This window comes from Triturus cristatus, chromosome 7 (genome assembly GCF_964204655.1).
Source record: "Triturus cristatus chromosome 7, aTriCri1.1, whole genome shotgun sequence".
NCBI classification, from domain to species: domain Eukaryota; kingdom Metazoa; phylum Chordata; class Amphibia; order Caudata; family Salamandridae; genus Triturus; species Triturus cristatus.
Window position 1 is genome coordinate 1,457,950,941 of NC_140590.1, and position 27,763 is coordinate 1,457,978,703.

At 44.6% G+C, this 27,763-nt stretch overlaps 1 protein-coding gene across 2 annotated transcripts in view; it reads left to right on the forward strand.

Moving 5' to 3' along the window:
- Positions 1-27,763, forward strand: part of IFT52 (intraflagellar transport 52) — a 236,577-nt gene that overhangs the window by 161,643 nt on the left and 47,171 nt on the right. The window contains exons 11-12 of one of the 2 annotated variants that reach the window (XM_085619219.1): positions 2,420-2,507; positions 27,315-27,423. In XM_085619219.1, coding sequence (XP_085475345.1) covers positions 2,420-2,507; positions 27,315-27,423 — 197 coding nt within the window. The remainder of the gene's footprint in view (positions 1-2,419; positions 2,508-27,314; positions 27,424-27,763) is intronic. The other variant, XM_085619220.1, reaches the window with a different exon arrangement.

The window sequence follows — 27,763 nt, forward strand, 5'->3', positions numbered from 1 at the left end:
GGGCCTTATGGCCTCCTGCACCCTGCTGGTAAAACACATGCCTTATGGCAAATGGGGCTTTGCAGTGGGACATGTCCAAATGGGCTCAGCATCAGGGGAATCTCTCCAACCTGATCCAGATATCTGAGGTAAACTGAAAAAGATCAGCAGTGGGAGCTGACAAACCTAGACTGGGTCATCAGCCTCTCCCTTTCCCCGGCCCCAGAACTGACTTAATTGGCATATGTGTCACTCCTGGTTTGGGGCGGCCATCTGGGAGCAGTGGAGATCAGAGCATTCCAGCGGAGTCTCAGTTCCTCATAAACCTGTTGGAGTTGAGAGCAATTTGCCCGGCATTGAAAGCTTTTCCTCCTTCTATCAAGGGAAGGCTGGTTCAGGTGTCTACAGACAACATCCACCACCATGTGGTATTGCAATAAGCGGGGCTGGGTGGGGTTCTGGATCCTGTGTCATGATGCCCTGCTTCTCTTGACATGGCTGGAATGTCAGGACATATTCTTGGTGATTGAAATCTGGTGATTCTCAGGATGCCGTAGCAGATTAACTCAGCCGTTGATGCCTAGCGGATCACAAATGGTCTCTCCATTGAGAGGTGGCTTAAGGTCTTTTCAACAATTGGGAAGAACCTTGGTTAGATCTAAACTCCAATGCACAACGTCAGCACTTCTGCGGGCTGGAGTTTCCAAGACGACTTTCTCAGAGACTCTTCTTGTCTCGGGTGGAGTTCAGGCCTCCTCTATGCCTTTCAACCTAGACCACTCATGCTCAGAGTGCCGAAGATCAGTCCAGACTGGCCCAAATCATTCTTCTGGTTCCAGATGTGGCACGGAGAGTATGGTATCTTGAATTCCAGAGCATAAGTATCGGTCCTCCGATCAGGCTGCCTGATCAGGAGGATCTACTGTCACAGCAACAGGGCAGAGTCTTGCACCCGAACCTGCCATTCTCCACCTTCATGCACTGAGTTTGAGCAGCAGCAGGTGACAATTTTTGACCTTCATACAGAAGTCTGGGATGTCATTCTGGCAGCCAGACGTTCATCACTGTATATGACTGCCGTTTCGACAAATTTGTGGCTTGGTGTGCTTCCAAAAATATTGATCCCCCTTCTCCTCCTTTGTCTGAGGTTTTGTTGTTTGTTCTCTCGTTAGCCCTGCAAGGCTTGCTTTGGGCTCAGTTAAAGGGTATCTTGCTGCGATATCAGGGTTCTTGCGGTTGCCGGATCAGCCCTCCTTGTTTAATTTTCCTGTTGTGACTTATTTTCTAAAAGGATTACAACATTTGTTACCTCCTAAATCCTTCATCATGATGCAGTAGGACTTGAACCTTCCTGATATGTTTACCTTTTGAGTCCTTGCACCAAGCCCTCCACGCCTTTTGTACATTAAAACAGCTTTTCTAGTGGCAATTACATCAGCAACTGTGAACTGCCGAAACTCTCTGTGCACACTCCTTACATGACTGTTTACCGCAAGAAAAACTGGTTTTAAGAACGGGTACCTCTTTCCTGCCAAAAGTAGTGACACTCTTTCATGTAGGCCAGACCAACATACTACCTACCTTCTTTGCCCCACCTCACCCTATCAAAGTGGGTGAGAGACTCCACTGCCTGGACCCATTCTACATTGATCGTACCAAAGAGTTCTGGGTGGACAATCAACTGTTCATTGGGTCCATCAGTGAGAATAAAGGAAAGGGCGTGCAGAAATAGTCCATCTCACTGCTTGAAAATTTCCAGATCCAGTCTGATGCCTGGGAAATATCCTATGGTACGGAATCAGTGGCTATATAGAATCTCTACCAGATAAGGTGTTACTGAAGGTAATTAACTTGTTCAATGTGCTGCTTCCTAGACCTAATACCTGGCTCAGAAAATGCCTTTGTAACTGACTGGTATCATGTCTGTGACAGGCGTATGTGCATTTTGTCATGAGTCAGTGACAAAGCAGCTATATAAGGTGGTTCTCTCAGTTATATGCTTTCTCTTGACACTTATGTCTTATGTGTCTCCTGCTTTGTTGTTTCTCACATTGCCATGTTCCAATTCACCTCTATACAGAACTCTCCATGTCTGCTTTATTCATGCTACCAGATTCTCATATGCCTTCTAACTTGTTTTAATGAACAGTTCTACTTCTGCCTGTATATTTCTCCTTGTCCTACCCTCTCTCCTTCTCCCACCAAAAGTCACACTGTCATTCCCTTATCCATATCTTCCTCCTCTGTGTGATTCAACAAATGGCTCTCCCGTGTTTGTTGCCTCATTTCAGATGAAATATTCACTTGAAACACTAAAACCAGATATAAATCACGAACAGATCGTCACACTGCATCATCTTCTTTAATACATGTAACTTGTACACACTCTGCGGTTCTCTTCGCTCCCTTCTCACCTTTTCCTTATTGTACTTTTCTTTAGGGCATATGAACAGCTGAATGTGAAGCACGAACCTCTTCAGCTCATCCAACCTCAGTTTGAGACTCCGCTTCCAGCACTCCAGCCAGCAGTGAGTCGTCTTGTGAAAAATCAAGTTTTTCTTAATTCCAGTCTTCTCATGACATGCCTCCTGCTGTTATGTGTGAACTAGAGTAGATTTACTGCTTGATCTCCCTCGCATGCTCTTTCTCTATTTTAACTCTTTCCTTTAAAGTTGTTTGAATATTCACGGTAGCAGAAACTACAAAATAGTATGTTATTGGCATTTGGATTTTATACATTTGTATACATGTTACCTGGTAAACATAGGTTTAGGACAGTACCTAGTAAATAACAGTTCTGCATGTATCTGCTCTTCAGTGGTTAAGCGGTCGAAAAGGTTGTATAATCATTTACTATCTGAGAATGAAACATGTTTTAAACCACTAACCTTTGTTGTTATTGTGCATTTGCTGCAGTCATTGCAGCCAGTAGCACGTTTTTAAAAATGCAATCTGAGTCATCCAAATCAGCAAACTTATCTGGAATATGTATCCGACTATTTTTAAGTGAACCAGTATTGCATCACTTGTGCGTTCTTGATTTCTGCCGAGGATATTGAATACTATTAATTCTTTCCGATGCTCTTCTCGACTCAAAGTAAAAGCTTTCAATGAGAAACTCAGAAACGAGACTTAATCCGTCCGCTGCTTTTTTCAAAAAAGTGAAGTCGATTCTGATGTCTAAATTCACTTGAACTTTTTCTTATACACTCTTGTAGATATATGCTAACCTCTAATAGTTACCAGTACTGTATTCAAATAATTCTTTGTATTTATTTGTATATGTCATCCACCTATATTTGCCCTGTAAAGCGCTCTGATACCCGCAAGGGTCTTGTTCGCGCTATACAAAACCGTCAAAATAAAATAAGCAGTTTTTGCATGGGTACATGTGAATGTGAAGTCTTTTCTCTGGTCCCAGGGAAATGAGTACTGTTGTTTACCACTGGAGTCCAAGTTCATATTTTCTGATGCCCTCTAGCTGGATAACTAAATGACTTCTTTTTTGTACATTTGATTCTCCAAAGGAGAGCAGATTCAATTGCTAGAAAATGTGAAACTCTGATACAGTGCAAGTCCTGTAATGACAGACTGTAAACATCTGTGTTACAAACAACATTTATCTTCTAAAAAGAAAATGCTTCACTTCCAAATGTGTAAACATTTCAGTTAGTATCAATAATATTAAAGCCAGAAGATCTTTGTACAGTGTGAGGCTGAGATACAATCTTATACACACTTGTTGAGATACTATACTTTTAATAACCTGGGGCCACTGGATATTTGGTGGCAGGTATTATATATATATATATATATATATATATATATATATGTATATGCTTGGCCTTTGCTGCAGGACTGGAAACGCAGTAGGTTTGAAGTTCAAAAATAGTCCAAAACCCAAATCAACAAAAGAACAACACTCAATATATACAGGATCCCAGCCCAAATGAAATGCGGTCATCCATTAAGCTAACCGCTAATTCTGAAAGTGATATAGAGTTAGCATGCAGTTAGTGAGGCTGTAGAGTGCCCAAGAAGGGATACATTGTTCTAGATGAGAAAAGTTAGGTCATGAAACTATTGCCAAAGGCAGAGTAAATGCGCTACTGATGCTGGTGTTTGGCTAGTGCCTAAAATACATCACCCAGCGATATCAACATTTTAAGGCTCTGTATATCGAAATGAGATGGTCGCAAATAGGATTTTGGGTTAGCCTCCCGACCCACAGACTTGGAACAGCTGGGTTCGCCAGAGGAACTGGATTTTAGGATTATGGTGCAACTGAGACCCCAAATCACAATATCTCCAGAACTGTGTAAGTAAGAAAAATAATTCAGATTTAGAGTGATGAGCTACAGTCAATTCAACACTACTGATATTCCTGGGGTAGATTGTGAGTCCTGGATTAATTTTTGTGGTGCAGATTTGTAATCCTCTTCATAGTACTAATAGCCCAATAACAACGTTCAGTTTTTCTTTAAAGCAAAAATTTGGATCGCTTGTGAGCCACATAATGTATGGGGGGCTGCTATGTGAGACAATCACACTAGCTTTTCAATTTAAAGTGTATTTACAAACCAAATGATTGTCGAACTGTTAAAAAATGTAGCTGTACAAATATAAAAAAACAGCCATGAGACCCTGAGGCACTGCCAAACATATTACGACTTCACCACCAGCAGTCCCATGGAGGTTCTTCCTCCATGTAACTGTTGGCGGTGAGGAAAGAAAGGTGGCCATGTTGCCCCATGTGCATGGTGTTTCATGAAGAGGGGCACATGTTGTGCCCCCCTGTAAGTGGATTTGCACCCCCTGTTCCTGCACAGGAAGAAATGCACCACATGGTGCATTCCTTCCCGTGCAGGAACATGCACCAGTGGTTCCACGGCGGTGCTGTTTAAGGCTCACAATGAACCTTTAAACAGCATCGCTGCGGAACGGCCATGCCTCCTGCCTGCCAACTAGGCCACAAAACTACTTGTAATCTGGCAGTCGGCAATGAGTTTCAGTGGTCAATGAGCAGAACGGTGGCGTCCGCCCACTCCAGGACTACCAAAACTCATAATCAGGCTCTTAGAGGTCTGCCATCTAATACAAAAACTCTGCTGGTAGATGACACAGCTTTGAATTTTGTTGAAAAAGCATACAAATCTGGGAATTATCCAAAAGTAAGTTACTTAAATGCAGCAATAGTTCTTCAGAATAAGTGTTCTCTCCAGCTTTCTAAGCACCACAGAAAAAAGAAAAAGAAAACCACTTACTTTTAACGGCTGGCCGCTGCCTCTCCTTCGTCCTCATCATTTTCTTTCTCCCTGCAGTCCTAGCTGTCAACAGGAAGCACCCGGTCTCCCAGGCTCCCTTGAGCCAATCACAATGCAGCGATGTGATCGGTCTGAGTGCCGTGGTTCGGTGCTCAGACGGGGAATGGGAGGCTGGTCATGTTCCCCACCAGGCTGTGTAATGCAGCCTGATGGGGAAGATGCAAAGTGCGCATGACTGTTTGGTCGGTCTTGGAGGACCGGCCAAGCAGTCCTGCGCACTTAGGGAGTGCTTTTAAGCCTATTGCCATTTCGAAGCAACACGTACATAAACAGGAGGGCTCTCTGCGTGTATATATATATACATAGAAATAAAAGAAGGCATGAATGCAGCCATCAATGCTTGCCGCTTTGTTACTGAGAGGGTCCATGAAGAAGGGAGCAATTCCCGAAACGCGTCGGACCAGCAGTTGGGGGTGTGACTGGAGCATCGTGCCTGACAAGAGTCTTACTCTTTCTGCCCAGAGTGCCGGCCACGAGGGTGTTTGCTTTTTTGAATATTGAGTGGCCTCAACCCGGCCACGGCATGGCAACGCTGCAAAAATAATATTGCGGATACCGCGCCTGTTACACTTGGCAGGCTTGCGGTTTGGGCAGCCTGGAAGCTGCTTGTGAAAGGCGGAGCGTTGTTTCCTCACCCCTTCATCGTTTTTAAGAACTTTTTTGCTTCGACGAACTCAGCGGTGGGCACCCCACTTGGGGATTAATCTTTTATGGACTGCATGCCCCATAATGCATTTGGTTATCACTAGAGACTTCCTGCATAATTACAGACTTCCTGTGTTGCATAGAAATAAAAGAAGGCATGAATGCAGCCATCAATGCTTGCCGCTTTGTTACTGAGAGGGTCCATGAAGAAGGGAGCAATTCCCGAAACGCGTCGGACCAGCAGTTGGGGGTGTGACTGGAGCATCGTGCCTGACAAGAGTCTTACTCTTTCTGCCCAGAGTGCCGGCCACGAGGGTGTTTGCTTTTTTGAATATTGAGTGGCCTCAACCCGGCCACGGCATGGCAACGCTGCAAAAATAATATTGCGGATACCGCGCCTGTTACACTTGGCAGGCTTGCGGTTTGGGCAGCCTGGAAGCTGCTTGTGAAAGGCGGAGCGTTGTTTCCTCACCCCTTCATCGTTTTTAAGAACTTTTTTGCTTCGACGAACTCAGCGGTGGGCACCCCACTTGGGGATTAATCTTTTATGGACTGCATGCCCCATAATGCATTTGGTTATCACTAGAGACTTCCTGCATAATTACAGACTTCCTGTGTTGCATAGAAATAAAAGAAGGCATGAATGCAGCCATCAATGCTTGCCGCTTTGTTACTGAGAGGGTCCATGAAGAAGGGAGCAATTCCCGAAACGCGTCGGACCAGCAGTTGGGGGTGTGACTGGAGCATCGTGCCTGACAAGAGTCTTACTCTTTCTGCCCAGAGTGCCGGCCACGAGGGTGTTTGCTTTTTTGAATATTGAGTGGCCTCAACCCGGCCACGGCATGGCAACGCTGCAAAAATAATATTGCGGATACCGCGCCTGTTACACTTGGCAGGCTTGCGGTTTGGGCAGCCTGGAAGCTGCTTGTGAAAGGCGGAGCGTTGTTTCCTCACCCCTTCATCGTTTTTAAGAACTTTTTTGCTTCGACGAACTCAGCGGTGGGCACCCCACTTGGGGATTAATCTTTTATGGACTGCATGCCCCATAATGCATTTGGTTATCACTAGAGACTTCCTGCATAATTACAGACTTCCTGTGTTGCATAGAAATAAAAGAAGGCATGAATGCAGCCATCAATGCTTGCCGCTTTGTTACTGAGAGGGTCCATGAAGAAGGGAGCAATTCCCGAAACGCGTCGGACCAGCAGTTGGGGGTGTGACTGGAGCATCGTGCCTGACAAGAGTCTTACTCTTTCTGCCCAGAGTGCCGGCCACGAGGGTGTTTGCTTTTTTGAATATTGAGTGGCCTCAACCCGGCCACGGCATGGCAACGCTGCAAAAATAATATTGCGGATACCGCGCCTGTTACACTTGGCAGGATTGCGGTTTGGGCAGCCTGGAAGCTGCTTGTGAAAGGCGGAGCGTTGTTTCCTCACCCCTTCATCGTTTTTAAGAACTTTTTTGCTTCGACGAACTCAGCGGTGGGCACCCCACTTGGGGATTAATCTTTTATGGACTGCATGCCCCATAATGCATTTGGTTATCACTAGAGACTTCCTGCATAATTACAGACTTCCTGTGTTGCATAGAAATAAAAGAAGGCATGAATGCAGCCATCAATGCTTGCCGCTTTGTTACTGAGAGGGTCCATGAAGAAGGGAGCAATTCCCGAAACGCGTCGGACCAGCAGTTGGGGGTGTGACTGGAGCATCGTGCCTGACAAGAGTCTTACTCTTTCTGCCCAGAGTGCCGGCCACGAGGGTGTTTGCTTTTTTGAATATTGAGTGGCCTCAACCCGGCCACGGCATGGCAACGCTGCAAAAATAATATTGCGGATACCGCGCCTGTTACACTTGGCAGGCTTGCGGTTTGGGCAGCCTGGAAGCTGCTTGTGAAAGGCGGAGCGTTGTTTCCTCACCCCTTCATCGTTTTTAAGAACTTTTTTGCTTCGACGAACTCAGCGGTGGGCACCCCACTTGGGGATTAATCTTTTATGGACTGCATGCCCCATAATGCATTTGGTTATCACTAGAGACTTCCTGCATAATTACAGACTTCCTGTGTTGCATAGAAATAAAAGAAGGCATGAATGCAGCCATCAATGCTTGCCGCTTTGTTACTCAGAGGGTCCATGAAGAAGGGAGCAATTCCCGAAACGCGTCGGACCAGCAGTTGGGGGTGTGACTGGAGCATCGTGCCTGACAAGAGTCTTACTCTTTCTGCCCAGAGTGCCGGCCACGAGGGTGTTTGCTTTTTTGAATATTGAGTGGCCTCAACCCGGCCACGGCATGGCAACGCTGCAAAAATAATATTGCGGATACCGCGCCTGTTACACTTGGCAGGCTTGCGGTTTGGGCAGCCTGGAAGCTGCTTGTGAAAGGCGGAGCGTTGTTTCCTCACCCCTTCATCGTTTTTAAGAACTTTTTTGCTTCGACGAACTCAGCGGTGGGCACCCCACTTGGGGATTAATCTTTTATGGACTGCATGCCCCATAATGCATTTGGTTATCACTAGAGACTTCCTGCATAATTACAGACTTCCTGTGTTGCATAGAAATAAAAGAAGGCATGAATGCAGCCATCAATGCTTGCCGCTTTGTTACTGAGAGGGTCCATGAAGAAGGGAGCAATTCCCGAAACGCGTCGGACCAGCAGTTGGGGGTGTGACTGGAGCATCGTGCCTGACAAGAGTCTTACTCTTTCTGCCCAGAGTGCCGGCCACGAGGGTGTTTGCTTTTTTGAATATATATATATATATATATATATATCCCATGCTTGCAGTCTCAAAGCATCCGTATCCACGGAAAGCAGAAACCACGCAGATCCAAAGTCAGGCACAATAGATGTTAATTTATTTTAAAGCCGAGTCTTCACAAACATCTGACGCGTTTCGGGCATCCGCCCTTGCTCACAGACAATCAGTTAAATAAAATGAGCCCATTTTATACATCAAGGCTTTCAATTGGCTGCATTGTTTTCACCATTTTTTTACACCATGTGACATTTAGAAAGTGAAGACACATTACTCAAACTTAGACAGTCTGTTTTCCAAACAATTCATATTGGACCACATTAAACATGTTGTGCAACTAAATAACAGGTTAAAATCCAAAACCATCAGGCGCAAATAATGTATATGTTATAACATAATAATTATGCAAAACATATATGAATACATATCATTATTTAGTATAAAATACATAAAACTCCATAGTCAGTATTTCAATGATATCCAATCTTAATTGACCGTGCAAATAACGCAATAAAGTGCAAATATTTTAGATTAAAATTCAATATATATACAAATAATGTGCAAATTACGCAATAATATAAACACAAAAAATTGTGCAAATAATGCAATATTGTCAATAATTCAATATACTTTTTTGGATATAAGTACCAAACCATGGAGATAAAGATGCAAAAAATGTATAAACGCATATAATGCAGTTAGCATATTAAGATAATGATTATATTGCGCTGAAAAACGCATGAGAGTTGAGATATATAAAAGATGTTATAAAGCATTGTGAGTGAACTCACTATTATTAATTGTATGGTCTGGACAGACATATCAAAGAGTCTATGTCTAATAAATGAAGTGAAAAAAACACATTTATATGTTCCTATATCATGTAATTAAACACATAAGGAAAAATAAAATTGTGAATATAAAGAAAAAATGGGATCAAAAATGGAAATTCATAACATATATGCGTGGAAGCAGGCAGGGCAATACACTCCATAGAAATCTTACCAAATACAATACATAATACGAGGTTAAAGAAACACATGTAGATCCTCAGTTGTGTTAAGCCCATTAGGGAATCTGCTGTCTAGTTTTAAAATAAATTCAGATTCTAATCTTCTAAGCATTTTGTCACGGTCACCCCCTCTCTTGGTTTTAGGAACTGAGGCAATTACAAAATAATTAAGGCATTGTAAATTGTTATTGTGACAAGCCTTGAAATGCCTCGCCACCGGATACGATGCATCATTGTTTACAATGGCACGTAAATGCTGAAGAATCCTAACATGTACTGATTGCCGGGTACTCCCGACATATCTAAGATCACAGGTACAAGTTAGTACATAGATAGCGAATTCAGTTTTACAATTAAATGATCCACGTGTTATCAAATGGATCTGGGCTGAATGGTGTGCAATACTGGTTGGTGTTTTTACCAAATTTGCACGCTCTACATGTAGAGCAGCGCTTGAACCCCGGCCGGGATTTCAACCACTCTTCTTGTTTTCTGAGCTCGGGAAACTCATGGCAAACTTGGGTCCTTAAAGAGGGTCCCCTCCTGTATGTAATTGTTGGCCCATCCGGTAATCTAGGTTTTAAGACCAAATCAGTTTTTAGTATCGGCCATCGTTCTTGAATAATGGGCCTGATTTGTCTTGCCTGTTTGCTGTAGGCTATAATGAGCCTGGGGGTCTGGCTGTTATTTGCAGAGTCATTATCAACAGAAACATTAGGTGTTGTTAATAATAGTGACTCACGAGTTCTGGCTTCCATTTTAAGAACTGCGTCCCTCAAAATAGATTCCCTATAGCCTCTTTGCCTAAATCTTTCCAGAGCTTCAGTAGTACACATTTTAAGATCATCGGCTTCACTGCAGATCCGTTTGAGCCTCAATAATTCTCCAAACGGAATATTATCGATAACATGTCTAGGATGTGCACTGCTGGCATGAAGAGTATTATTTCCAGCAGTACTCTTTCGATAAAGTTTAGTGGCCAAATGATTCTGATGTACAAATACTTTGACATCTAAAAAATCAGCTTCACACTCACTGATGGAAGAGGTGAATCTAAGATTTTGCTGATTAGTGTTAAGTGCAGTGACAAAATTGGTCGCACTGGCAAAATCACCACGCCATAAGATAAAAACATCATCAATAAATCGCATCGAAAGTACCACATGCTCTTTGTACATATCATGATGTGTTAGTCTGAGGACATGCTCCTCCCACCAGCCTACATGTAAACATGCATAGCTGGGAGAGAAGCATGCCCCCATCGCCACACCACGCTTCTGAATGTAAATATCATTACCAAACAGAAAAAAGTTGTTATTAAGACACCAGCTGGTAAGTTCCATCAGTAATTTGTTATGGTTATAACAATTAATCGGCCTTTTGCCCAGGAAAAATTCCAAGGCCCTTAGTCCAGATGCATGGTCAATACTTGTATAAAGCGATTCGATATCTAAGGTGATAAATAGCATATCATCGCTCCAACCAGCATCTTTAATTTTACCAATGAAGTCCCCAGTATCTCTGATGTAAGTAGGAAGACCCTTTACCAAATCCTGCAGGAAGTAGTCGATATATTCAGTCACATGTTCCGCTACTCCTGCAATGGCAGAGATAATAGGTCTCCCAGGCACTGGAACAACTTGTTTGTGGACCTTGGGTAAAAGATATAATTTTGGTAGTAAAGGATGCTCAACATGTAGAAACTCAAATTCCTGTTTAGAAATCATGCCTTCTCTTTTCCATTTCATCAAAAGTTTTTTCAGGACTTCTCTGGCTTCATTGAAGTCCTTGATGGTACTCTTGGAATAGCATGATGGATTATTGAGCTGATTCATTGCTTCCCTTATGTAGGCTTCCTGCGGCCAGATAACCACGTTGCCTCCTTTGTCAGCAGTGGCCACAATAATCCTATAATCATCACTCAATTTCTTGGTTAACAATGCATAATCCTTTTCATGCTGGCTTTTATATCTTTTTTTGTGTTTGATCCTATGGTGTAGCTTTTTAAGATCAACTACAATTATATCTTGAAAAACATCAATAGAGTCCCTAGGCATTGTGGGGATAAATTTCGATTTAGGCTTGAACGGACTCAGGTTGGCTCCTAATTGTTCAACCGAGGCCATTCTAAGCTCCTCCTGAGTTGAAGTCATATCAAGATTAGTCGTATCATTAGTAGCCAGTTGATGCATTGTCAAAAAGGTTTTGGTGTCTCTCGCATGTAGATTCAAGGGGTTCATTGCAACAGCAGTGTCAGTGGTTGAATCCTTTTCATTCTCATTGTGACCCTCCTTGACACAAAAGAACTTTTTCAATTTAAGTTTTCTGATGTAAAGATAAATATCAACTCTCGTTTTTGTATAGTTGAAGTCTGAAACCGGACAGTATGTTAATCCAAGGCTTAGAAGTTGTTTCTCGGCTTCAGTAAGGGTGACTGTGGATAAATTTATAATTTCATTATTTATTAATGCTTTTTTCGCCAATATTGCTTTTTTTGTTTTTTGGGCGATTTTATGCTTTTTCCGACGTTCACTCCTCCTTTTATTACATCTTGTTCTTTTTGCTGTTGAGTCTTTGGTGGTGGTTTGGTTCGTGGTCGAAGTGTTTGGAGCCTGTCCGACACTAAAAAATCCACCTCTTCTCCTAAGTCTAAAACAATGGCATTGGGGTCCCATGTGCTGCAGCCTTCCTCGTCCGACGAAGGTCCGCTTGTTAATGACTCAACATCGCTTGGCTCTTGATTTATATTTGTTGCTTCATTGAGCACAACAGAACTAGACGTTGTTTTACGATCTATGGGCCTGGCAGATTTAGTTTGTTGTGACTGTTGCGCAAATTTAGATCTTTTCGCATTATCAAATTTCTTGGCGAAGGTGTAGATACGGCCCTGGGCATAATCATCCTTGTCACGGGCGAACTTGTACACCTTTCGCGCCTTGATCTTATCCTCCTGTTTCACGAGCCTCTCGTTAATTGATTTGCGCGTTTCAGTAATTAAAGCATTAGGCTCAAATTTTGCCAATAGGTCATTGATGACTTGAATCTCTGCCATCAATGCCTCCCTATCAATAATGGCGTATTTGACCAATATTTGCAGTAATTTAGCCGAAGATTCCAAATTAGCATGGCCCCATTCTTTAAGCATATTTGGATTAGGTTTCTCATAACTTGGCGCCAACAGTATTCGAAGCCCTCGAGGCACACGGTTTTCTTCCAAATACATAGTTAAAGACTTGTGTTCCCACCACTTCCACATTTCCTGATACATGCATTTTTCCAATCTTTTTAGCGCCGCTTTAATTTGATTTTCATCAGAATTGTCACTACAACTTTGTTCAGCAGTATTCTTATTGCTGGAGTTACTCGTAATTTTAGGTAAACTAGAATAGAGTGCAGCCGCCGCCGCTTCTCTCCCACGAAGAATTTCCTCTGACATGGTGAAACACTCGAATTGCTTAAAAGTTATCAAACGCTATTTAACCTGAGCTGAAACTTGCCTCCAGGCTTATAACGCCATGTGTCTAACAACCTCCCAACCGTGTCGATAATTATGGCTCACTCACCACAGAGGTTACTTTGTTGCAGTAAGTTGTTTGATGCTGAAAACAAACGCTGCTCGTAAATCTCCTCTGCCTGGCTTTTCCGAACCAAATGATCACGGGGGCTGCTGTTGAAGAAATCCCTTTCAAGGAAAATAACGCGAGTTGATTGAACACAGCAGCCAGCTTCTTGGGAGTGGAAATGCCTCGGACACAATCACCTTCCGACATTAAATCCCATGCTTGCAGTCTCAAAGAATCCGTATCCACGGAAAGCAGAAACCACGCAGATCCAAAGTCAGGCACAATAGATGTTAATTTATTTTAAAGCCGAGTCTTCACAAACATCTGACGCGTTTCGGGCATCCGCCCTTGCTCACAGACAATCAGTTAAATAAAATGAGCCCATTTTATACATCAAGGCTTTCAATTGGCTTCATTTTTTTCACCATTTTTTTACACCATGTGACATTTAGAAAGTGAAGACACATTACTCAAACTTAGACAGTCTGTTTTCCAAACAATTCATATTGGACCACATTAAACATGTTGTGCAACTAAATAACAGGTTAAAATCCAAAACCATCAGGCGCAAATAATGTATATGTTATAACATAATAATTATGCAAAACATATATGAATACATATCATTATTTAGTATAAAATACATAAAACTCCATAGTCAGTATTTCAATGATATCCAATCTTAATTGACCGTGCAAATAACGCAATAAAGTGCAAAAATTTAGATTAAAATTCAATATATATACAAATAATGTGCAAATTACGCAATAATATAAACACAAAAAATTGTGCAAATAATGCAAGATTGTCAATAATTCAATATAATTTTTTGGATATAAGTACCAAACCATGGAGATAAAGATGCAAAAAATGTATAAACGCATATAATGCAGTTAGCATATTAAGATAATGATTATATTGCGCTGAAAAACGCATGAGAGTTGAGATATATAAAAGATGTTATAAAGCATTGTGAGTGAACTCACTATTATTAATTGTATGGTCTGGACAGACATATCAAAGAGTCTATGTCTAATAAATGAAGTGAAAAAAACACATTTATATATTCCTATATCATGTAATTAAACACATAAGGAAAAATAAAATTGTGAATATAAAGAAAAAATGGGATCAAAAATGGAAATTCATAACATATATGCGTGGAAGCAGGCAGGGCAATACACTCCATAGAAATCTTACCAAATACAATACATAATACGAGGTTAAAGAAATACATGTAGATCCTCAGTTGTGTTAAGCCCATTAGGGAATCTGCTGTCTAGTTTTAAAATAAATTCAGATTCTAATCTTCTAAGCATTTTGTCACGGTCACCCCCTCTCTTGGTTTTAGGAACTGAGGCAATTACAAAATAATTAAGGCATTGTAAATTGTTATTGTGACAAGCCTTGAAATGCCTCGCCACCGGATACGATGCATCATTGTTTACAATGGCACGTAAATGCTGAAGAATCCTAACATGTACTGGTTGCCGGGTACTCCCAACATATCTAAGATCACAGGTACAAGTTAGTACATAGATAGCGAATTCAGTTTTACAATTAAATGATCCACGTGTTATCAAATGGATCTGGGCTGAATGGTGTGCAATACTGGTTGGTGTTATTACCAAATTTGCACGCTCTACATGTAGAGCAGCGCTTGAACCCCGGCCGGGATTTCAACCACTCTTCTTGTTTTCTGAGCTCGGGAAACTCATGGCAAACTTGGGTCCTTAAAGAGGGTCCCCTCCTGTATGTAATTGTTGGCCCATCTGGTAATCTAGGTTTTAAGACCAAATCAGTTTTTAGTATCGGCCATCGTTCTTGATTAATGGACCTGATTTGTCTTGCCTGTTTGCTGTAGGCTATAATGAGCCTGGGGGTCTGGCTGTTATTTGCAGAGTCATTATCAACATAAACATTAGGTGTTGTTAATAATAGTGACTCACGAGTTCTGGCTTCCATTTTAAGAACTGCATCCCTATATATATATATATATATATATATATATATATATATATATATATATTTCTTTTTGTTCTTCAGTTCAGCAACTTTATTCAGTCAGTTGACCATAAAAGCACAGTAAAATCCAGAATTTAAACTTCATATTAATGTAAAACCATAACACAATCAAGCTATAATTGCTGTGCCCCCCTATTAAAAGTTTGACAGGTGAAACATCAAACCCAGTGGAAGAAAAACATTTTTTTACAGTTAGAATATAGCGGGTAGTGCTCAGTTTTAAAACACTAACGTTACTCATGTTACACAGCATATTTCCTTTTCAGTTTCAGTGCTTTTGTAATAAAATTCAGGACTGAGCAATAAATCAGTGGAGACTCAAGACTCTGAAGCAGAAGCAAGCTCTCCTGGTGGTTATTAAGGGGTCTTCCACTAAGAATGGGATGAAGAAACTGTAACCTAAAAGAAGAGTATAACATTCAAAAAAGCATGAATTGCTTGGTTGACTGGTGTGACCTCCCATCATAAGGGCAACATGGTAATGCTGAAAACCAGGTACCTGGGACAGAAAAGGCCACTAAGAAATGAATCTTGTTTCCTCAAAGATGTGTAAGATAAAATCAAAGCTCCAGGGTCTTTACTCATCTCAGATAAAGCTCCATACACGTGGTGGTGGACAGTGGCACATATTATTGGACCATTACTGAATCCAGTACTTTCACAAACCTAGCTTCCTTTTTATATGCAATGTGCTTTTCCTTTACCAATTTTTTTGAAAATGAGTCTCTTGTCAGGTTCTCCAAAATAGTCAATCATCCCAAGTTGCACAAGGTGTTTTTAATCTACTTAAGCCAAGGAATGGCTATCATGTTGTTCTGCGTGAGACAATCTTTAACTATGCTTCGAATAAAGCCCAATTCTTGGGTAGTCCAAATTTTGGTCCACAGTTGGATGGGGGCTAAGCCTACCCTATCTTCCAAGAATCCTCCCCCAAGTTCAATGTGAGTAATCAAACCTGGGTTGGCTTTTGGAGTCCCTAATAACCTGTATAAGAATGTATTTTCTGTTCTTTGTAGGACCTTGGCTGTTATATGCCCCCAAACTCCCGCTCAATATGTGCCCACGCTAAGAGCGTTACTTTTATTCAGCTTAATCTTTTCCACTACGGGCTTGTGTCTAAACTTCCTAGCAAATCTAAAAATTGATTCGCAAAAGGCCTCCTTCCCCGGTCTCCTCTCGATGATTAATCTTTCCCTGTGCATGTTCTTGTTATACATAAGACCTAAACAATTGAAATCTTTTGTCTTTGAAATTTCAATTCCCCAATAAAAAATTCTTTGATCTGTTATTCTTTGGGCCAAAAGACATGAAATAGGATTTCTTATGGTTCACCTTGAGCTTCAGCTCTTGTATAAAATGATTAAAACCATTTAAATGAGATTGTAACCCGTTTGTTGTGCGCACAATTTAAACCGCGTCATTCGCATAAAATAACACAGGGGGTAGGCGGGAAGCTCTTTTAGAAACATCACAGGTACAGGATGTTAAAAAGGTCTAAAAAAGTCTCAAGGCATTTATGAAGGCTAAAACAAAAAAAGGGGCTAAAAACTAGCCTTGTTGTATGCCTCGATTGACTTGGTTAGGGGACATGTAATCTCTCTGTTGAGTGTAAAGGACCCTCATGTGGGTGTCTTGATGTAAACCTATTGTAGTATACAATAATGCAAGTTCAACCCCTGCCCGGCCCATGATATCCCATAAAATGTCTCTGTCCACTAAGTCAAAGGCACAGGATAGGTCCATGAATGCCATGTTTATGGCTCCTCTCATGGCCTTGACATATTTACCTAGGATCAGAGATAGGTTTAGGACTTAATCTTTCGTGCCCTAGCCGGGTGAAACCCATATTGGACTTCGGCAAAGAAAGATTTCTCTGCTGCGCAGTCTTCTAATTTGGCTAGGATTACCCTGCCAAATGTTTTAGCTTAAGCATCTAACAACAAAATGGGCCTATGATTTGAGGGGGAGTTTTTTTTCTCCTGTCTCAAAAATAGGAACTATTATAGAATCCCTCCTGGTCTCTATAGGTCCCTTCTTGATATATATAAATGCACATTCATAAATGGAGTGGTAATCAATGGAAATCACACTCGGTGGCAAGTAGGTCAGACAGTTGGTCGCCACTTCATTTATTAATGTGTACCTACAACTGCTCTTTCGAGTTTAGCTCTACCAGTATCATGTGTTGGTTAGGTTGTGCATAAGTGTTGCTTTCTTTCGTTGCTGAAAACAAATCTTGTCACAAATTGTGGTTGTTACGTTCTCCCCTTTCACACTTTGTCATTGTAATAAGTATTTCACTCAAAGTAGTTGGGCATAGAAGAAAGAGAATGAAAAATGTCCTAGCTTTCGTAACAGAAAGTTTCAATTCTATTAACCCTTTCGATGCTTGTGACGGAGCGGTTCCGTCATGCGTGTCGGTCGCGCTGTGCGCATGACGGAACCGCTCCGTCACGGCCCCGCCCGCGCGAGAACCCTTCAGCACAGCGCGGTAATCCGCACCGCGCTGAAGGGGTTAAGGACACGGAGGTGAGGATTAGGCTATTCTTTCTTCGTTTATTTTCACAGCAGCTCTTTTAGAAAATCGATAACAATCAAACAAAAGACTTAATTTCCCATGAAGCCTGAAGAAAAACATCAAGTTCTCAATAGAGTCTTTTCAACCAATCAGGTGTCTCCTGGCCCTATAGCTGCCGATGACCCCTGCTGTACTTCCTCTTTCTTCTTGCGACAAAGCCGACTGTTGAAGTTTCCTAGTCCTGCTTCGAGGCCTCCATACCTATGGGTAGAAAAAAAGAGTCATAACATCATGCGTGCGGAGAAGCTACTTTGCACACATTACTTCAGTACATGAAAACCAGGACAACGCTTTACTTACATTCTGACAAAATGTCTCATAACCCGGGTGGGATCAGATACATCTTGTGGGCGGGCTAATCCTCGTCTCCGTGTCTTTAATAGAATTGAAACTGTCCGTTACGAAAGCTTGGAAATATTTCATTCTATGTCAGGACATGGAGGCGAGGATTAGGCTAGTTCAAAGCTTATCCACCACTAGGGCCACAATGGAGGAGACTGGTTTAAAATAAAATCTCTTAAAGGTTGAATCTGACAACCAGTGAGCTGCATTTAGAATGTCCTCCAAGTGGACTCCTAGCAAAAAAGCCTTTGAAGCCATCGCGCCTCTAGTAGAAAGCGCTCTGAAGACCTTAGTATCGATGCCTGCCTCAATCATCACCCAGCGTACACATCTCGCAATGGTTGGGGAAGAGACTGCCCTAAATGGTTTCCTCAGGGCAATGAGTAGCTGTCTCTCTCCATGCGGACGCACCTCTTCTGTCATGGCCTCATAGACCTTTATACATCTCACCAAACTTTTGGGGGCCCCTGGGAAGGCCGGGAAAGAAATGACCCACGACTGGCACTTGGTACTTCGAGACAGACCTGTAGGTGAGTTGGCGCTATATAAACCGAAGTTAACATTAACATTAACACACGGAAGGTCACTCCTTCAGGAGTAAACAATCTTCTAGGCCTGGGCGGTAATTCCGTTCCGTTCGCGGAATTTGGGTAATTTCGCGTTCCGTGGTGAACATGGAATTGCCAAAAATTCCGTGATCCGCGGCTTCGCTGAATTTTTTGCTTGTTCACGTTTTCAAAATACGTGTTTGTGAGATATTTCCCCCCGAGCACGCAAACAGTGTTTGCGAACAGGAAAAAAGCATCGCTAACGGGCGGAGCAAGCAATTCCACGTGTTCGCGGAACTCTGTGTGCTCGCGGAGATTATTTACCGTTTCGCGGAGCTTTGTATAGCGCGACTACGCAAATTTCGCCCACCCCGACAATCTTCCCGAAATATCAAGAACCCTGGCATCTGAGACATGCCAGCATGACACCAAACAGAGCAACATGGCCAGTTTGGCCGATAGCTGCTTGCATGACAAATACTTATTGCTAGGCCAACCGGAAAGCAGGTTTAGGACCATGTTGACATCCCAGAGGACTTAATATCTCGGCTCCGGCAGAAAGGAAAGCCGGATGCCACACAGCAGCTTCTTCACTAAAGGGTGTTCTCCCACCGGTTGATCAGCTACGGTGGCGTGACCGACTGAGATTGCAGACCGGAATGTATTTACTGTCCTGTAAGCCAGTCCCTCAGAGGCTAATTGGGCCAGAAAGTTCAAGATGTGGGCAACGTCTGTCCCACGGGATCTAGACTCCATTGCAGACACCAACCCATCCACCGAGACCAGGCTGATCAATACCGCTTGATGGTACCGTCTGCCCAGGCCCGGGAGAAGAGATCTGCAGCCTCTCTCGAAAGTCCCTGGATCTTCCATCTAGTTCTGTAATCCTCCAGGCCATAAGCAGGAGGGAGTCGCTCATTACCAGGTGGTGAGGATTGCCCGCTGGATCGCTCAGGAGATGAGGGAACGGGTGTAGATGGATTGGAGAAGCCCAAGAAAGTTCCATCAGAACTGGAAACCATGCTTGCGGTCTCCTAACCGGGGTGATCACTACCAACTTCGCCGGACCTGTGTCGTCAGCACATGATCATGGCGAACGGGGGAAAGGTGTAGCCTCGGTCCAACTCCCAATCCTGAACAAACGCATCTCTGGCCATCGCCCCGGGTCCGGCCTCCAGCTGAAGTACTGGGGAAGCTGGTGGTCTAGGCGAGATGCAAACAGATCGATGGAGAACAGTCCCCAAAGATTCTGAAGGGCCTAGAACATCGGGGCAAAAAGCTTCTATAAATTTATGTCCCGGAGATGACGGGATTGCCGATCTGCCACCTGGATGGACACCCCCGGAAGATGTTCGACCGTCAAAGAGATCTGATATGGCAGACAATATTCTCAGAACTCCATGGCTAGGTCCGCCTGGGCCTTGGAGCGAGTCCCACCCAGGTGGTTTATGTAGCGAACTGCTGCAACTTTGTCCATTTTGTAAGAGGACGCAGAACTGGGCTCTGTCCTTGGTCCAACATCGGACCGCAAAGGAACCCGCCATCATCTCGAGGCAGTTGATGTGGAGCGTTCGCTCCTCGGCAGACCACCCGCAGCAGGTGGTGAACTCTCCACACCGTGCCCCCCAACCTGAACCGCTGGCGCCAGACTCGATTACCAGGTCCGGAAGAGAACCGAAAATGGTACGGTCGTTCCACGCTTCCATGTGAGAGAACCACCAGTGCAGTTCCTCCTTTGCCTCCTCGGAGAGAGGAACCTGTTGGGCGTAAGTTAGGCCCCTGCACAGGTGAGATGCTTTGAATCTCTGTAGGGCCCAAAAATGAAGAGGATCCGGGAAAATGGCCTGGATGGAGGCCGACAAAAGACTGATCCCTCTGGCGATGCTGCGTAGAGTTCAGAGGCCTCCCTAAGATCTACTGTATCTTGTGACGGATTTCCGCCATTTTTCGCCTCCACTGAGTTCATCACAAAACCCAGAAAGGTGATCGATTGAGAGGGAAGAAGGCAAAACATTTGCTGGTTGATAACAAATCCCAACGATTGGAGGAGAACCACTGCCGGATGCAATTGCTGGCTCAAAACCTGAGGACACTAGTTCATGAATCACATGTCGTCCAGGTATATGATCATTCTGACCCCCTGCGATCTCAACCTTTCCACCACCCCTTGCAAGATCTTGGTGAAACACCACGGTACTGATGACAGGCCAAAGGGAAGAGAGGTGAACTCTAAAGTCTGGCCTTGCCACTGGAATTGAAGAAAGCGACTGTGAGGACATCTGGTAAGCATCCTTGAGGTCCAAATGGACCATCCAATCGTCAGGACGCAAGAGATCGTGGAGCAGGTGAAAACCCTTTATCTTGAAGTGGCGGTAAACCAACCACTTGTTGAGCTCTCACTGACTGTTGACCCCCGTCCTGCTTATGTACCAGACCAGGTTGCACAGAAAACCCCTGGGATGAGGGGAAGAACGTCAGATCACCCCCGTTTGTCCAGGAGATCTTGGACTTCCTGCTGAACAAGAGCAGATTCCGAGCAGGAATAGTGGAGTGGGGCCCCGGGGGGGGGGAGACCTGAACCGCGGAGCTGTAAAACTCCCCATGAAAACCGTGCACCGATTGTAGCACCCTGGCGTCGGTCCTAAGGGTCCGCCAATTGTCTAAGAACTGTGCAAGTCTGCCCCCCAAAGCTCGACATGAGATAAGGCAAGAACTTAGCATGCGCTAAGGGAGCTCCGCCACCGCTGGCTCTGTTAAGCTGACCTCTGCGACTGGACTGGCCCCTGGTGAAGCCTCCAAAGTGTGAGGAATCCTGTGACTGTCTCCTCTGCGACTGTTGGCCCCTGCCTGAGGCTGTCTGCGAAGAGTGGCCAGCGGAGCACCCCATACCACGGCCTGCCCCCTCGAAACCCGAGCGTTGAAAATGCATTTGACTGTGGACTGGGCCTTGTCCAGAGAGTTAAAAGTGGAGACAAACTTCCTGAGCTCCTTCACAAACTGGTCACCAAAGAGACCACACTGGGCCACCTGGCCCGCTTCAGAAGTGGCGAATTGACCCAACTTGGGGTTCAATTTAATGAGTAGCGACCTGCGCCTCTCGGTGGAGATGGGGCAGTTAGCGTTGCCAAGGGAAATGATGGCTCGTTGAGCCCAACTGGAAAGAACCTCAGGAGGATCAGTGCCCCAGACGCCTTAGCGTCATCTGCCATATCAAAGATTTCAACCAAAGGGCCCGTAACATCCAAGAGTTTGTCCTGGCATGCCCGCCCGGACCTATCCATGCCCTTCTTAGGGTCCTTGATGTATTTTGTCAGGAACGTCACCATCCTGGCATAAATTTCCGGGGTAACTGGCACTTTACTCCTGAGGGAAGGGTGAGGGGAATCTGCCCTGGGGTGAGAGCGGACCTCCTGATCCAGGGGTTTCCGCAGCCTACTCGCCACATACTTGGCTACCTTTTCACAGGGGACCCACTCCGATGATCGGGGGTGGAGGAGTTCCTCCGGGTCCAAACAATCTGACTGAGTATCAGCTAGGGTTTCTGAGGCCTGCTTAGGGTCCCACGATCGAGGAGGAGATGGGTGCCAGGATCGACTATGGTCCGACTCCCCATCCGAACTGCCGTGGGATTCGTCTGAGGGTTGTGGTGAGGCAGCTGCTACCTGTACCCCTGGGGGTGGAAAGTCTGATGGGGCTGTGACCGAAGGCGCGGAAGGTGATTTGGTATCCAAGAATGCCTGTTTTAACCTGGCTAGTGCATCCAGGTCCACCCCTTCTGGGTGTGGACATTTGTGCGGTTTCTCAGAGGGGGGAACGGCGGCCTGCTCCGGAGGTCGAGGGTCCTGGAAGCTCTTCCCTTGGGGGAGGGGCTGTATGCACTAATGTGCCAGATCCATCAATTTCTTCTCCAGAGGGGCCAACCGCTTCTGAGACCGCCCTGACGATGACATCCACTGCGTCACAAAACTCATCAGTGACCGGGAAGTACTGCGTCTCCTCCTCATAGTAGTCGTCAAATTCCTCCATGATTAAGGACCCGGGATGAATTCAGGAACAGAGGTAGGTATCAGGTAAGTTACTTTGTGGTCACCCACCAGGTCAAAGGGCTAATATGAATGGGGGGGTACCCCAGGTTAACAATCCCTTAACAGGGAGCCCGTAAGGCAGGGAAGCGGGGTTGGGGTTAGAGGTCCCCACACACCTACACCTAAATCCCAGGGAATGCAGTTGCTCTTGGGCCTATGGGGAGGTGCTAGCTACCGGTATGAGCCAAATGCAGACAAAAACTTCCTTCAAATACACGGGTGGGACCTGAACAGAGCCTGGGCCGGTCTGCACGAACTATAGGTCAGAAAGAACCTGCAACCTTACCCCAAAGGGGTATTTGTGCTCCAGGCTGGCCGGACGACTCAGCACACGTGGACGCAGGCGCTTGGCAAAGGCGGTGAATGACGTGGCCTCCGCCCATCGCAAGTTGAGCGTAGGGCGTTCCGAGTGACAAGGGAGGTGCGCCCTCTGGCAGCTGGCGGACCGCTGCGCACTCCCGCTGGCACTGAGGAGAGATAATTGCGGCTAGGCCTGGGCGAAAATTTCGTTCCGTTCGCGGAAATTGCGATAATTTGACATTTTTGCGTTCCGCGGAGAGCGCGAAAATGTCAAAAATTCCGGTTTCCGCAGCTTGGCGATAATTTGTTTCTTGCTCGCGCTGTAAAATAATACATTCTCGCGCGCGCGCGATCGCCTTACCTGAATCCCTGCGTTCGCCGACAAGTTTTCTTGATCCGGTCGCGTTCTCCATGAGATGTTGTATTGTTTTTAGCCATTTGCGCTGTCTCGCGACAGTTCGCGCCCGCAGTGACGTCATGCGTCGCGCGATCACGTCTTTCTTCTCGCGATCATGCACCGCGAGAACAACTCAAAACAAGATGGCCGCGCCCGCAAGCAACCACATGGGTAAGTTGGCGACCCGCAACCATGCAGAAAATCTCGCGAACATGCCGGAAAAAAACTTCCGCATCTTCGCGATATTTCTGCTTGTTTGCGATAATTTTAAACATTTTCACGATAATTTGCGAAGGTTAATTCCGCAAATTCCGCCCACCCCTAATTGCGGCCCCGTAGGAGCGGAAAAGCATTCCTGTGGCCGTGGAGAAGAAGCCAAGGCTTCAGGAGTTCACAATAGTAAAACTGGGCACAATAAAGGCAACACATTAAACACAAAGCCGCAATACAATCCCAGACCGGCAGCACTGCGGGAAAGTAAGGCACTTAACTGACACGGTGGCTGCAGCAGCAAAGAAAGAGGAAGTACAGCAGGGGCAGTGGCGGCTGGTGACATGTGAGGCGTAAAATTATTGTCATATTGCACGGCAGCGAGCGAGCGAGCTCAAACAACCTAAGGTGGGTTCGGGGAGGTTTTACCCCCGAAAATTTTTGAAACAAGAGTGTACAAATGGTGCATTTTCAAGCAAATGAGAAAGCAAGAAGGTTATAAATGTACTTCTACAACATACAGGCAAAATGATCTTCAGGTATAACCTTTGTGACTCAAGAAAACAACCGCCGTCATTGCTACCATAAAGATATTTTTTCTGACATTTAACTATGATCAAGCTGGCCAAAATCTACTTACTTGTTTCAAAATGTATATTAAGATAATAATTGTTTATAAAGCGCATTGTTGGTTCTTTAAATAAAAATAGGTTTTGTTTCTGTGAACCTGAGAAGGAACCTTACTCGGTGTCAGTAGAAGAGTGACTTCCTACCCTTATATTTGCATCACATATGTCTTTGATTGACACTGCAATGCCCACTGAGCACACAAACTCTCTGCATAGGCCCCCACTCTAGCTTAGATACAGGGTAAAACATACAACCCTGTTTATTCCCAAGCACGGATGGCAGCAAATAGAACTCAATGTGCAACAGGATGTAACAGCATTTGTAATGATTCAGGGACAAGACACTTAAGAATGTTTATTGTTTGTCCCCATGTATATGTTGTTTTTTGGGATTAGCCTGATGTGCGTGCCTAGCTGCATTGTTGGTAGTGTGCGGTTTAACTGTTTTGAGCACTTTTATGGAGGATACAGATGTGTCTATTGTGTGTTTTACCCTTGTGTGCCGTGTGTGTACTTGTTACATGCGAGTTGCCATTTGTGTTATGACAGCTAGATGTTTGTTGTCCACCCCCAAGCATGCCTGTAGTGTAGTGTTTCCTGTGAAGTTCTACATGTCTGCTGCCAGGTTGGTGTGCGTGAACTAGGACAGTACCAGAGCTCCGGGCAGGTCTGAGCCTGAAAATATAAATATAACTCACTGAAAAGGAAGAAACGAAACCAGCACATCACAGGAGGGAGGGGAATGTGCACATCTCTCCGTGCAGACACAGGTGTGCCAGAACCACCAATCACCCCAGATATCACACCCTGCTCTGCCACAGCACCCCAGACCTTATGTGCAGCGCCACTACAATTCCAGACCAGTGGTGAGACTCGCACAGACAGGCCTGCCAGTGCACCTCAACCCTTCCAGGCTGGTGTACAACTAACTGCGCCGCTGCTGTTCAGCATGACTGCAAATAATTATTTTAAAAGTGCTATGACGCAGTGGGCACTAATGCGCTTAATGGGTTGGGTGGTAAGGCAACAAACCGAGGAAGGGAAAGAGCCATCTGCACGACCAGAACCTGCACTCCGCGGCTCTCGTGCCGTGCGTGCCACCCACGTGCCTAGAGCACAAATTGTGGGCAGAGAAGCCCGTCTGTAACAAAACACCAACAACCTTGAATATTTGCACCGTGAAGACGAACGGAGCGGCCTCTGGAAACCTACTGCTCCCCACTCACTGAGATGATCTCATGCAGCCTGAAGGCTGCTGACAAACAGACCGTTCTCTGAAAGGAAGTGAGGAAGAAACTAGAAACTGAAATTCACCCTGATCAGCGAGTGGGCACCGAAACCAAAAACAAAGTGTGGCAGAATTTGTAATATCTGTTCTTGTCTACTGGCGCGCAGTGGTGTTAAATATTATCAAGTCGTCGAAAATGTGACATTAATGATAAGAGGCTCAAACGTGCTGGCAGTCGCGGCTCGGGTGGGGTGGGGGGGTGTCGCGCGTGTCGGGAGGGGGGGTGTCGCACGGGGGTGGGGGTTTTTAAATAATAAAATCCTACCTGTCCTGAGCAGGTCCGGGTCCGTCCGCGCCGCCTCGGGTCGTTACTTCTGGCGCCGCCGCCACTACACACTCACTCACTGGAACAGCCCATCAGGGCTGGAATTGCAACTTTGCAAGACGCCTCTCAGCCAATCCTGGTGCTGGAGCAGCACCAGGATTGGCTTAGAGCAGGCTTATGCTCCGCCCGCCTACCCATTAGGAGACCGAGGTTTGAGCCTTGGCTCAAACCTCGCTCTCCTAATGGGCATGCACCAGCCTTTGGAAGCACTAGTGCGCATGACTGGGCACGGTGCTAAAATCGCCCTCCGTCCCCACTCATGCGCACTAGTGTGCTGCTGGCTGCCTGTCAGTCAACATGACGCCAGACCGCCCACCTCCTTCAGACTCTGAAGGGGGTGGGCGGTCCAACGTCATACTGACTGAGTTCTCCCTAAGCGTCTCTGAACTTAAGTAAACTGAGAGTTTACTTAAGTTCAGAGTTCAGACTAGAGACGCCGAGGAAGCTGCGGGCGGGGGGCGCAGGCGGGGGGCAACGCCCAAACGCCCTCAATGGACGGACCGCCACTGAACAGGGGTCATCATCAGTTATGGAGCCAGGACATGACTGATTGGTTGAACAGACTCTATTGAGAACTTGATGTTTTTCTTCAAGCTTCATGGGAAATTAAGATTTTGTTTGAATGTTATCGATTTTCTAAAATGGCTGCTGTGAAAATAAATGAAGAAAGAATAGCCTAATCCTCGCCTCCGTGTCCTGACATGGAATTGAGAGCAATAATGAGATTATTTGACCGTTATATATTTTTTTTAAATCAAACCTATGCTTCAGCGAAGTGGACTGGCAAAAAATACTTAATACATAAGACACATTTTGAAACAAGAATAGGAGAGTCGGACACAAAAATAAAATTGTATGTTTGCTACCTTCTTGTGGAAATTAAAGTAAAGGAAGAAAGCTGAACTACAAAAAGGGAAAGGACAAAATTATAGGATGCCTGGAAGATAAGCACACTATTAGAGGTGATAATGGCGAATACGAATGATGATGAATAGATTTAGAAGTAATATAGAGCAACCTAAAAACTTTTTTAAATGGAAGACTCGTAAATATTGAAAGGGACACAATAGAGAAATACTGGGAATGGCATGGATGAATTATGCCGTGAAAATACAAATGATGATGCGAAATTCTAGTACAGGCAATTCATATTGAGCAAACCTATCACTCTACAAAAGTATGAAACAAGGAAAGTTAAAAATGCAGACTCCCAATTGTTCCTTTATGCCAATAGATACCATGTTTAAGTTGTGGGTGGGAATGTGAGTTTTAAATTGATACACAAACCTAGCAGAACTTGTTTTCATTTGCAGGTTTTCCCACCATCCTTCAGGGAATTGCCACCTCCGACGTTGGACCTGTTTGACCTGGATGAAACATTCTCATCTGAGAGAGCACGCTTGGCACAGATCACAAATAAATGTCAGCATTTCACAATACTTTTTTTTATACTTATCATTCTGAAGAGGAAGCAATATGTACGCTAAGAAACTGATTTTTGTCATTTCCCTCAATGTAAGCAGTTTGACTCATTAGCTGATTAGATTACGTAACAACTGTGTGTACCATTTCAAACTCCTGTTACCATTTAACAGGAACTTTCTAATATTTTGCTTCTTTTAAAAAAAAAAAAATAGAATATTTTTTTGATTGTGGTCTGTTACCACAAACTGCAATCACAGAACATTTTACAAAGGATCTCACCTTTGCTGCTGTCAGATGTTATGAATAGAAAAGCAGGGTTAGGAAGAAATGTTTCAAG